Genomic DNA, 13,405 nt, shown 5'->3' on the forward strand with positions numbered 1-13,405 from the left:
GTCTGAACAATGTTTTGATTTGTGTTAATGATTAAAGAAAATACAAAGACCACTGTCTTAGCAGAGGTCAAAATATTTCTGTGATCATGGCTTGAAGGATCCAAGCTCTCTTGAATTCTGTTTATAGGATGTCTTTAGGAATAAACAGTTTGTCTAAGTCTCTAATATCCATGCATTAATTTAAGGTATCACCTTTTTCATGCATAGCCAATAAAGGACATAGTAACTTCTACCTCTTACTTATTTTCTAGCAAGGTATTTGCTATTGACTAATACTAACAGGCAAGCCTTTCTTGGTGAGCTTTTAGCAGTCTTATTAACTCAAATTCCCAAATATCCTGCAAAGCCCAGTTGAACCATGTACAGTGAAGGCAGGGGATTCTTGATGTAGCCCTTCTCCAACTACTCCCTAGTAGGACTCTGCAGGGTGTTACAGGGAGAGGCATCCTGGAAGTTGTAAAAAGCCTGTGATATGGTTTGAAGCCCAGGTATTTTGGGTTGCTGAGTTTAAAAACTACAGTCCTGGTGAGAAAAGGACACTGTTTTCTGGGCAGCAGCCTCTCTTCCTTGACACTAAGTCTATTACAGATCAACTCTGTGGCACATGATACAAGATGGTAACACATGAGATGGAAACAGCACCAGACTTAGGTTGAATCTTTCTGGGCTCTTATCAAAGTTTATATATTTTACATCCCTTAAAAAATTTCTAATTCTTCAGTGAGTCTAATGTCTAGATATCTGGAGATGGTTTCTTTTCCATTCATCTCTCTCTCTCAACATTTTTGGTTCTCTACTACATAATGCTGCTATTTTCCTCCATAAAATTGCTAACACACATGGGTATTTTCAAAATTACTTAGTACTTTTCCCCTTATGTCCTGCAGTTAAATACAGCATTCTTCTCAACAAATGTTTCCAAATGAAATTTTAAATATCAGATTTCCTTCACTGCCTAAAGCCATGTTTTTTTGTCTTGTTGTTCCAGATAAGACAAATATTGCTTCACCATAGCCTGATCACTTATGCTTCAAATCTGTGATTAGTTCCCTCAATATGATACTAGCACCTCTCCTCAACATGCCCTGTTATTACTTAGGCAGCACTCGCCATGACTATTAGGAGAGCTTTTCCACTACCATTTTGAGAACAAATGTCATTCTTCTGCCTTTAAACTTCCATATAATTTAGGAAACAATTTTTCTAAGTAACCATTTTAATGATCTTCCTCCATTCCTATGCTGTTTTGCTGTAGCTAATGAACTTTCCTTTAGCAATGTATATGTTTCGATGTTTTTGAGGTCATGACTTTCACCCTTTTTCAGAACTGAAAAGGTGTTTACTGAGCTCAGGATCCCTCTCAGTGGTACAGCCCTTGGATCTGCTTCATTTCTCATAGAAGTTCTTCAGCTACTACTAAATCCAGGTTTAGGTTTATGTTTCCCATTATGGAATTACAAAAGAAAAACTGAAGAAAACAAGCCAATACTATTTTAGCATGCTAAAATACTTTTTCTCAGACGTAAAGTTTGTTTTTTGAAGGTCTCCTGTTTGATCCATGAAATGTAACTAAATCTTAGAGCCCCTTGAACTGCCACTTTTGAATCACTTTTTGTCCTGATACAACTCAGCGATGTGGTTTTCATCATAGTTTGTCTTCAAAAATCTCACGAGGGCATGCGAGATCACATCTCTAGACCAGTTGATCCTAAAATGCCAGCCGTAACAGCATTTTCTACAGTTTCTATCTTGGAATGATCTTTCTGTGATTCATTTTCACTTCAGTATTTTAGTCTAATAAAATATTTTGCTTGTTTGTAATCATTATTTGGCCTAGCAATTCTAGACTATTACACATATATGGATGGCAGAGTGTAAAAAATCTGAAGCCGATTTGTTACAAACTCAGGTTTGTTCTGTGTTTTTTCATCTTGGCTCTCCTCACGTTTTCTGCAGGTACATTGGCAGTTTCATCCTGCAATAAATTTATAAGCTTTCTTTTTAGTTCCTAAGAAACTCTGTCTTCTCCAAACACCCCCTTCTCCTAAATCTGCTTTTTCCCCCTCCTTCTGAATGATATATTGGGGTTGCTAGTTCAGGTAAATAATATGAGCTTCCCCCGCCATCTTTTCTTAGATACAGTGAACCAAATTTTTGGAGGTTCCCCCACCATCTTTTACAGTTGTTTGATCATCCCCTAATTTTCATCTGTGATTCACCTGGTGGGAGGCACAGAGGCTGCTGCCCTTCAGCAGCGCCTTTTGAATCATCATCCCTCTGAGAATTTCTACCCCCACCAGATGGAGTCATCTTGGGATTATCATTAATTTTCACTAATTACAAAGGCCTCAATTTTAACAGGATCAGTATCTTTTGTACAAATTATCACTCAGCTCTGGTGTAGTGAAAAGATAATGTAAGAGCAAACTAAATTCATAGACACATAAAAAGTAGTGCCTTGGCAAAATCTTGGCTCTGGGGATTAGTAACAAGGGAGACAATGTTAATCAATGAAGAAGAATAGATTAATTATTAACATAGTCTTACAGAAACAAGACCAAAGAGAATAGTTAACTGAGGATATTCAGGGTGAGAAGGCAAGGTCAGCGGTGTTTCTACTGGTCCCAGTAGGCTCATCAAGCTCAGCTGAGGCGGTGACTGGGACCATGGAGCAACAAGGCTCCTCCTCTCTTGCATCACTCTGTGAGGACCTGTAGCACTGATGAGAATGCCAGGCTTCTTCCCCCATAAATCTGCTCCTGCCCTCTGCTGTGCAGCACAGCTCCTGCAAGGACTGCTTTGCCTTCTGCTAGAGCCAGACATGCACATTCCCCACGGCTGTGAGATTAGTCACACTCGTCAGAGTAAACTCAAACACAGTGGCAAACTTGTGGGAGACTGAAATTGTAGACTGTGAATGATCTCTGCCTCAGAAATGCAAACTGAGGAACAAGGTTTACACATACTCAAAGGCAGCAGCAACTGTGTGAGTTAGGGCCTGGGAGGTGTGTGTGTTTGGCTCCCAGAATAGGACTCTGAAAATACAAAGACTGGCAATACATAAAAAGGGTAGATTAAGGCCTCAGTGAGGGAAAACAGCTACAGGGAAACATCTCTGAGGGATCCAGTAAAGGCACACAGACAGTGTGTGCCCTCTGTGACCAGCAGCAAGCAGCTGCATGTGGATAGTTTATAAATTACAATAACATAACAGAGGAGGAAAAGCCACAGGGAAAAACAACAAGGAGGAAGAAATAAAAAGAACAAGGGCTGTTACACAGGCAGCGGTGACAGAAGAATCTCAGTAGTTTGGCTGGGCAGGGGCAGCTGGGGGCATCGGGGATTGGTTCACTTAAGGGGCCCCACCACAGAGCTCTGCACTGGCCAGCTGGGAGGAAGGAGGCGAGTTGTTGGGGACAGCTGGGAGAAGCACAGCCATGGGCTTTGAGAGGGGGCCTGCACTAAAAAAAGGAGAAAGAAACATAATGCTCACGTGTTTTCTAGCATGAAAAATAATAAACACATAATTAGTGAGGCCACATCTGGAGCACCACATCCAGTTCTGGACTCCTCAGTACGAGAAAGACAAGGAACTACTGAAGAGGGTCCAGCCACACAAGCACAACTGCTGAGGCACCTCTCTTATGACAGACTGTGGGAGCTGGGCCTGTTTAGTCTAGAGAAGACTAAGAAGGGATCTTGTCAATACGTATAAATATCTCAAAGGCAGGTGTCAAGAGGATGGTGCCAGACTCTTTTCAGTTGTGCGCAGTGACAGGACGAGGAGCAATGACCATAAGTTAAAACACAAGAAATTCCCCCACAACATGAGAGATAATTCCTATATGTTGAGGGTGGCCAAGCACTGGAACAGGCTGCCCAGGGAATATATGGAATGTCTCTCTCTGGAACTGTTCAAAACCCACCTGGATATGTTCCTGTGTCACCTGCTCTGGGTGCTTCTGACTTAGCAGGGGCATTGCACTGGATGATCTCCAGAGGTCCCTTCCAATCCCAATGCTTCTGTGACTCTGTGATGCCAGACCATGGATGTCAAGCCTGTGGCGGGGAACTTCCCTGGCAAGGCTGCAGGTAGCAGGGTGGGTAAGAGGGCAGCAAAGTGAGTAAGGCATGGTAATCTGAGGCATGGTCAGGGCAGGCATGGTGAGTGCTGGGTCCTGCCCATTGCCAAAACAACCCCAGGCAGTGCCAGAGGCTGGGGCAGAGTGGCTGGAAAGCTGCCCACAGGAAAAGGACCTGGGGGTGCTGATCCAAACATGAGCCAGGATGTGTCCAGCTGGCCAAGAAGGCTAATGGCATCCTGGTCTGGATCAGCAATAGTGTGGCCAGCAGGATCAGGACAGGGATTGTCCCCTTGTACTGGTGAGGCCACATGTCCAGTGCTGTGTCCAGTCCTTGGCCCTTCACTAGGAGAAGGACATTGAGGTGCTGGCAGAAGACCAGAGGCGGCCAACAAAGCTGGTGAAGGGTCTGGAGCACAAGTCTTATGGGGAACAGCTGAGGGAGCTGGGGATGTTTAGCCTGGAGGAGACTGAGGGGTGACTTTATCACTCTCTACAGCGACCTGAAAGGAGGTGCAGCAAGGGGAGGGTCTACATCAAGAGGAATTTCTTCACAGAAAGGCTGACAAGATATTGGAGCGGGCTCCGCAGGGAGATGCTAGAGTCACTATTCCTGAAGTTGTCTAAGGAAAGACTGGCAGTGGCACGGGGTGCCAACCACGCCGCAAGACTTTCCCAAGTCAACAAACCCCGGGATTCCACGGCCCGCCCCGAGGGGCGCCCCCTGCCGGCCCCGGCGCGGCGCAGGCGCGGCCCTGCGCGCAGGTCCTTCCTTCCGGCCGCCATCTCGCTGTGCCCGCGTGCGGATCCCGGCCCGCGTCCTGCCCGCCGCCTCCAGCCGCGCTCCGCGCCCTTCCGCTCGCCGAGGTACCGCGGGGTAGACGGGGGGCGGCCGGGAGGGGAGCGTGACTCGGCAGGGGGCGGTGGGCGGCGGTGGTGGTTGGAGAAAGGGACGGCGGTTACGGGCCGGGCCCGGCGGGGAGGCTCGGCTGGGCTCGGCGGCTCTGCCCGCGATCGGAGAGCGCTCCGGCCCGCTGGCGGGACGGGGCTGCCCCCGTGCCGTGTGTGGGTGTGTGTCAGGGGCGGCTGCAGAGCCCCCTGCGCCCACGTGCCCCCACCTGTGTTCCCACACCCACTCTTGTTGTTCTCGCAGATGAAGGAGACCATCATGAACCAGGAGAAGCTGGCCAAGCTTCAGGCCCAAGTGCGCATCGGTGGCAAGGTAGGAGCCGCCTCCCTGCGCTACTATCGGGATTGCGTGTCCCCGCCCGTATGTCGGGCCTGGCACAAGGGGTCCCGGAAACGGGTGTGTGGAGCAGCCCTGAGTGCTCTCAGCTTGGCTGGACTGTCCTCAAGGGAATCTGTGCTCTTCCAGGGCCCTCTGAAGTCACTTTTGTAGGTGCAATATGCAGTAGCTGAATCTCCAGGCGTTTCTCTCTGTGTATGTTTTGTTACAGCAGATTTAATATTCTGTGTTACGGTGAATGGGAATCTAATAATCAGCAAGGTCAAGTGCAGAGTGCTGCCTGTGGGTCAGAGCAGCCCTGGTACCAGCACAGGCTGGGGATGAACAGATCCCAGCAGCCCTGCCCAGAAGGAATTGGGGGTGCTGGTGGCTGAGGCTGGACATGACCCAGCCATGGGCACTCCCAGCCCAGAGAGCCACACGTGTCCTGGGCTGCATCCAGAGCAGGGTGGGCAGCAGGGCCAGGGAGGGGATTCTGCCCCTCTGCCCTGCCCTGCTGAGACCCCACCTGCAGGGCTGCATCAGCTCTGGGCTCCCAGCACAGGAAGGACAGGGACCTGCTGGAGGGAGTCCAGAGGAGGGACAGCAAGTTGATCAGAGAGCTAGAGCTCCTCTCATGTTAGAACAGTCTGAGAGAATTGGGACTGGTCAGCCTGCAAAAGAGGAGGCATTGGGGCCTAATTGTGGCCTCTTAGTACCTGAAGGGAGCCTACAGGAAAGATGCATCAAGACTATTTACAAGAGCATGTTGTAGCATGTCAAAGGGGAATGGGTTTAACTTGAAAGTAGGTTTAGACTGGATATTAGGAAAAAATTGTTTACTGTGAGGCTGGTCAGGCACTGGAACAAGTTGCCCAGGGAGGCTGTGGATGTCACATCCCTGGGGGTGTTAAAGGCTGGGTTGGATGGGACTCTTGAGTACCTTGGTCCAGTTAGAGTTGTCCCTGCCCATGGCAGAAAGGTTGGAAGTAGATGGTCATGATAGTCGTTTTGCAGCCATCCCGTGCTAATTCTGTGGGCTGTTTTAGAAAACGTGTGGGATTTAAAGTGAGCATAACTTACAGCAGGTGAGGTTGGGTATAGTTTTCATAACAGATCTTACAGATCTTCTGTTACTGGTTCATCAGAAATACTTAGGGTGCTCGAGGCAGTTTTTTGCCTTTCTGCACAAAGTTGAAAATTCAATATATTATCATACTTTTTAAATTGCAGGCTAATAGAATAAGAAAAACTTTATTTTGTTATATCTGAATATTGGTATTTGTGTTGTGTGTTTACTTATAATGTGAGAAAAGTATGTTTAATATGATAGTAAACAAGTATGTTTGAAAGAGTATGTTTCATATGACAGTAAACATTTTCATTTCAGTGTCAGTCTTAATTCAGGAATTCTTCAGGAATCTTTCATACCTGAGGGATATACACAATGTTCTAGATTACAAATTATTCAACAGAACTCTTGCTGACAGAATTTCCAGGAGCTTTCATTCCAGTGTTTGGGGCTTTTTTACGTTTTCTTTTTGCCAATTGCTGGAGATTTAGGCAACCTAAAACAGGGTTTATGTAGTAATTAACAACCTTGGTAATTTTTGCATATTCTTGGTATATGCTAATTGTACGCATGTTAACCAGTGTGTGTTTATTGACTATAGAGGCTTTTAATGTCTGTCATGTGAGAGCATGCATTCAGATTGCAGTTCTTGCAGCTTGCTGATCAATATAGGGCTTTTATAGACATTATGCAAAGCTTAGAATGGTAATTTAATTCTAAAATTGGCCTGTGAAATGCCTGAACCTGCCATATTATTATTTTTTATAATGGGAAATTATTCCTGATATCTTTATTATATTGTTGCCATGTAAATTAAGATGGGTGTGAAGGAGGTACATATTCCTCCATATTCCTTGATTCAAGATGTCAAGTTCTGAAATTTACTGAGAATTTTGTTGTCCAGAGGGACTTAGCATATGCCTTATCTAGCTCAATTCTTGGGTAGACAAGCCACTAAAATAAAGCAATTCTATTACTTTTAGCAATTTCCAAACCACTGTGTGTGCTAACCCAACAGTAGCAGGGTGTGAATATCAAGTTTTATAGACAAAAACTTAAATGTTTGAGTGGTCGTCTTCCAAGTGTTGGTTTCATATGAATTTGTCGCTAATGTTCCTCATTGTTGGTAACAGAGTTATGTTAGATTTGTTACTGTCCATCCAACTTTTAAACTTCTGACAGTAAACTGAGAAGGAGTTGCAGCTATTTACGCAGCTAGGCAGCAACACATTCTCTTCTTATTAGCACGTGGTAGATGAGCAGCCCGCCCGGGAGGACTTAGATTAGTAGTTACATTATGTCAAAAACAAGCTTAGTTTCACTTTTTTTCAGACATTTTATATCAGATTTTCCTGAACCCTTGTGCAAGCAATTGGAGAATTACATTTTCTGCTTTTTCATATAAATAGATGTATTCTAGTATGGAACTTTTACTTCCCTGGAGAAATCTAGAACTTTGGATCTGTAGGGCAACGTAACCTTTACTTGTTTGGTTTTTAAACAGGGTTGGTCTAGAACACCAGAAGTATTATTTAAAATGTATTTATGAAATATTTTCGAAAAGTAGGCATTCTTCAAAAATGTAAATCCATCAGATGAAAGATGGCTATTTAGAATAAAAATGGAGTATTTTGGCTTTTCTCTTATCATTTATTTGGCTTTTCTCTTTTCATTTATTAATGATGTGTTCATAGCCTTATGAGCTCTGATTTTTACCAAAATTTGGCTATAATCTAAGGAAAAACTAATAACTTTTGGAAATTGCTTGAAACTGTTCATTCTTCAGTTTTATGTCTTGTGATGACTTGGGTTAACAAGGGTAAATTTGCAACTCCTTTTTTCTAAGATGTTGCAGTAAACTATGACATTTGTGGAATAAATACTCTCTGATAGCATTGCTTCCTAAAACTTTATGCTTCTCCTACATGTGCAAATCTTGCCTCACTGCAAAGAGAAAAACTGCTGCAGTGCAGTTGGGCAGCAGGGTTACATGCAGTGAAACACAGGTGCAGTATGTTAAGTTGATTTGTAGAGATTGTAAAGTAGTTATACTGCCTTTAGGATTAGAGTTAAGTGAGAACTGTTTAAGCTTTATCTTGTAATTTTTTTTTTTTTTGCAAAGGGTACTGCCCGCAGAAAGAAGAAGGTTGTTCACAGAACAGCTACAGCAGATGATAAAAAACTTCAGTTTTCGTTGAAGAAACTGGGAGTCAACAATATTTCTGGAATTGAAGAGGTAATTGCTTCAAAGAAAAAAAATATATATTTAAATAGAAAATAGAAATAGTATAGAAAATAGAAAATGTATTAAATAGAATATGCATTAAAATAAATTTTCTGGTAAAAACATAGCTCCTAAACTTGTATGTAGATGATCAATAGGTCTTCCTGGAGCTTTAAGAATTTTTATTTTCTGTTAAATTGAAAAATCCTGTTTGACTGCTTCAAATACTGGATTTTTTTTTTCTTGCAGGTAAACATGTTTACCAATCAAGGAACAGTCATTCACTTCAATAACCCCAAAGTTCAGGCATCTCTGGCTGCTAACACTTTCACTATCACCGGCCATGCTGAGACAAAGCAGCTGACAGAAATGCTGCCTAGCATCCTCAACCAGCTCGGAGCTGACAGTCTGACCAGCCTCAGGAGATTGGCAGAAGCCCTACCCAAGCAATGTAGGTTGAAACTTGAATGTGTTTCATGCTGGCAGCTGACATGAAGCTTGTTTCTGTAGCAGCAGTGACATTCCCTGCACTCTTGTTGTCTGCAAGCATGTTATAAAATCCTTATAAAGAAACCAAACACTTTAAAATCAATTTGATTTATAGCTCAAACCCAATGGCAAGCATGACTCAGTCAAGCGAAGTCACCTGTTAATGTGTCTTGTAGCTGGGTTAGCACTGGAAAATTGTAGCCAGACTTGATTTTCTGGTACTTTCCTTCTTGATATGGCTGCCATATTTTGACACATCTTGTTCATTATAGCTGGGTGAATTAATTACTCTGTAAGTGTTAGGTTTTGGAGAAGGATAAGCTTGAGTATATCTCTTGACACTTGGAATGGAAATGTAAGTAATGGGGAGAGAGACATAACAGATATCTTGTGATTGCTTTTCTCCCTCACAGGTGTGGTGAAAGTATTGCTCCATGGGCTTTTTGATAACTAGGAAGAAATTACAGGGTATTTATAAGGAAGTACATTATAATTTCACTATGTGTAAAACATTATAGAGAACAGGGCTGATATGAGCATTAAGCTAGATACACCAACTTTCTATTCCATACTTTAAATAGTAGAACAGTATGAACATTTGTTCCTTCTAAAACTGGGAAAAGTATAGTAAGGACTTAAATATGTAGTGTTTGATAAAGGTGCTGTTGCTACAGGATGAAAATCAGGAGTGAAAGACTTGTTGACACTGGGAACATTCCTCGTGTCCTGTGTGTACAGTCTTCTACTTCCTGAAATATCTTAAGCCCATTCCTTTAAATATATGGAACAGCCTGAAAAAAATTTTGCTAGAAGTAGTCCTCAAGATATGGAGTAAAGTGTTCTTTATCATGATCCTCAGATCCTTTCTTCTAATGTCACCTGTGTGATAGTAGCTTTCATGATAGAGCTTGAAAGAAAAGAGTACTTGGAAGGATTTAGAATGATTGCTGAAGTTCTGTTTTCTGATAACAATAAGAAGCCAGTTATAAGAGGCTATATACTAAGCTAAATTGTGGAGTTTTAGAAGGAGAGAAGCTTGTTTGAAGTGATTACTTTTTATGTTCTAATAAATGGCTATTTCTTTCCACTAAGAGTGGATGCCAGAACTAGTTGCACAAAACTTTCTGTTCAGTGTTGTCAGCTAGGTTTGGAAGCCTAATATCAATGAGTGAAGCATCTGTGATGATTGCAGATGCTAAGATAAACTTGGACTGGTCTTGGGGATGAGAGAGAATGCAGGTAGTTTAGGACAAAATAACATGGTTTGCTTTTCAAATGTTGTTTTTAATCTTAAGATGCACTTAAGATTTAACAACTTTCTGCTTCTTAAAAAAAACAAATGAAGGTCAGTGATGTCCTTGTTCCAAGTCCTTTCAAAACAAAGTTTATTTATCAGTTCTGGTTCTCTAGAAATTAATGTACAGATCTAGTAAGAAACTATCTTTTTCCTCACATTTTTCTTAAAAACTGAGAAGGATTAATTAGAATAATGCTAAGGTAGTAGAGAGTAAGAGACAATGTGACAGTACAGCTAAGAATAGTTGTAGAGTATTCTTATTCTCTATACTCAGACACTTGAGATACCTGTTTGTAGCATTGTACTTCTCCCAGTTCAGCAGATGCTCACTGGTCTGCTACAATGGAGATGGTTAAATCTCACTACCTCTGTCAAATGCAATAGGAATGGTTAAAGAAATTACTGAGTCAGCAAACATGTGGACTAGAACACTAGGTTGCCTAAACCACCTAAGGAGTGTAAAATTGTGCACCCAGTTCCATATTCCTTTGACTTTGCCAGAGAACAGTAATACCTTTTAGTACTTCTACTTGTCTCTGCCTGCAACTTCACAATTACACCTCAGCTTTCTTTGGATGTGTGGGATAATAAGATCCTTTCTAGTCCTTAAAACTTAGTGATGTAAATTATGTAAATTTAAGAGCCATGTGGTAGTCCATAAACTAACCTGCTTTTAGGAAAAACTTGTAAAATCAATCTCCACTTGTATTTGGAAGTTATTGTTGTGCAGAGTACTCAATATCTTCGTACAAGATGGTGACTAGTATGCTGTTTAGCATGCATCTTCTAATTTTACTACTGGGCTGTTTGAGCATTATCAGTAAAAAAGGGAATGTAAACTTCCAACTTTAGATAAAGCATTGCAGCTTGGCCCAGAATCTTTGATAATGTTTTCAAAAAACACAAAGCTAAACAGTAACTCAAAATGCCTATGATGAGCTTGAATGAAGCTTTTGAACTACTTGCTCTTGCAGCTGTGGATGGAAAAGCGCCACTTGCCACTGGTGAAGATGATGACGATGAAGTTCCAGGTGAGAACAAACATGCACTGGAGGAGAAGAAAGTGAATTTTGCTGAGAGATCTTACACATAGCATAAGATCAGACCAGGGATAGTAAGAATGATGTCTAGTGACTTGTCACAGAATTTCTGTGGGCAGATTATTTCATTAATTTCAGATACTGTGAGAGACTTCGCAGTTTAAGCTAGCATTTTGGTCCTGTGTTGAATTGATAGTTGTGACTAAGATCATTATTTAATATTTCATGAGAAACTACCTTGTCAGAATCACTGCCCAGTCGTTATAGTGAAGCTAAATGCTTTCAGAATTGTGCTTTTTAACGAACTGTCCAAAATTTCTTTGGTTGAGCAATATTTGCTCTGTATTTTAAAAGCTGAAAGTTTTTATGGTAAAAACTTGAGATGAAGTTGGACTTAGGAAAAAATTCAAACCGAAAATGTTTGGCAGAGGGGAAGTGGGTCAAACTTTTAATTCCAACAATCTTTTTCTAGATCTTGTTGAAAACTTCGATGAAGCTTCGAAGAATGAGGCAAACTGAACTGTCACCTCCTGAATAAAATTAAAACTTGAAAAAGCTATATGGAGCTGCTATTTTATATTGTGACTGCCTTGATTTATTTCCTGATGAGATCTCAAGATCTGTGGTATTTGGAAACTCCTTGAATCTACAGCTCCTTAGTTACTGCTTGTACACTATTATTTTTGTGGCCCGATTGAACAAAACTATGCTTTGAAATAAGTCAGATTGCTAACAAATTTCTGCCTAGACACATTTTTTGAGTAACTTCTACAAGCAAACACTCATCTTTAATGAACTTTGGCATACAATAAAAATATAAAGCAAAGTTTCTGGTGTGACTTTTTGTCAGAAAATTAGGGACAAAAATATTAAACAACAGGTCCTAAATATTAAGCAATCTTAAAATGTTTTGCTTTTCTGCAGAGCAACCTCCGTTTGCTGTGTTAAAAAGCTGGCTCCTGAAAAAAAACTTTTTGTGGTAATGAAACCTTTTGGACTTGGTGAATTTTTGGCATTGCAGGTTAGAGCTAGGTAGGCTATAAGTCAGTTTGTAACCTACTGGATTTAAGAAATAGAATTGTATTTTAGCAACAGTTAATGGTGGCTTAATTTAACACAAAACTTGCAAGTCGAGGAAGAATTTTTACTTGCCAGTTGCTTGCTGCTGGCCTTGGGGGAGCTACATGTGAGTGTTAAATTTTTACCGTCAGTGAGTGTTTATTAGATATTTGCATGGTACAAGTGTTTAATGGGTTAAACAATGCCATTTTAATTTTACTTACCTGAAACCATCAGTTATATGGGGGAATGAAGCACGGAAAGGAGGAAAAGCATTAATAAAATTTATAATGGCTCTTAAGTGTATTTACCAGCTTTGGATCTATTAACTAATAATTTGAATGTTTCAGGAATGTGTTGTTTTTATTGCTTTTTGGGTTTTTGTTGTGTTTCAGAGAAAAATATAACTTTCTAGGGCACAAGAAAGACATTTTGCATTCCATTCTGACCCCTATAGCTGGAGTTTCCAAGGATGAGAGCTAAATTTCATGTTTGTGAGTCATTGATATTAATGATAGATCAGAAGCTTGCATGACTGAAGAGCACCCAGCTACTGGCCTCCTAAGGTTGTTTCTAGAGCAGATACTTCGGGAAGTATAGATTCACCATGACTTGCTGAGGAGTTGCTGTACCCATAGCAAAGCTCTCCGTGTGCCTGGAAGAGGGTGGGTCTGTGTCTGACTTGCCAAGCATGTTTGTCATAGTGTACATTGGGAAACAGTGGAGGAACTTGTTCCTCCAAGCCCTAGAACTCCTGTGGTTTGAGGTAAGATAGCAGACTAATGTGAGCATGACATGGCTGAAGTCGGGTGCAAGAGCTTTAGGTAACAATTTTAGAGAGAGCACTTGTCTTGGTTTACAAGTACTTCAACGGTGAACTGTGCTTGTACCATTGAATTAGCTTGAAGAGTGGATTC

The 13,405-nt window shown here is 41.7% G+C and overlaps 1 protein-coding gene across 1 annotated transcript; it reads left to right on the forward strand.

Moving 5' to 3' along the window:
* Positions 1-4,797: 4,797 nt before the first annotated feature.
* BTF3 (basic transcription factor 3) lies at positions 4,798-12,255 on the forward strand. The gene is made up of 6 exons (XM_071425181.1): positions 4,798-4,949; positions 5,236-5,304; positions 8,502-8,615; positions 8,853-9,054; positions 11,364-11,420; positions 11,902-12,255. Exons 2-6 carry the CDS (start codon positions 5,236-5,238, stop codon positions 11,946-11,948), a joined length of 489 nt encoding a protein of 162 aa, XP_071281282.1. The 5' UTR covers positions 4,798-4,949; the 3' UTR covers positions 11,949-12,255.
* Positions 12,256-13,405: the final 1,150 nt, after the last annotated feature.

This window comes from Agelaius tricolor, unplaced genomic scaffold (assembly GCF_023055355.1).
Source record: "Agelaius tricolor isolate 1412-34295 unplaced genomic scaffold, bAgeTri1.0.p SCAF_4, whole genome shotgun sequence".
Classification (NCBI taxonomy): domain Eukaryota; kingdom Metazoa; phylum Chordata; class Aves; order Passeriformes; family Icteridae; genus Agelaius; species Agelaius tricolor.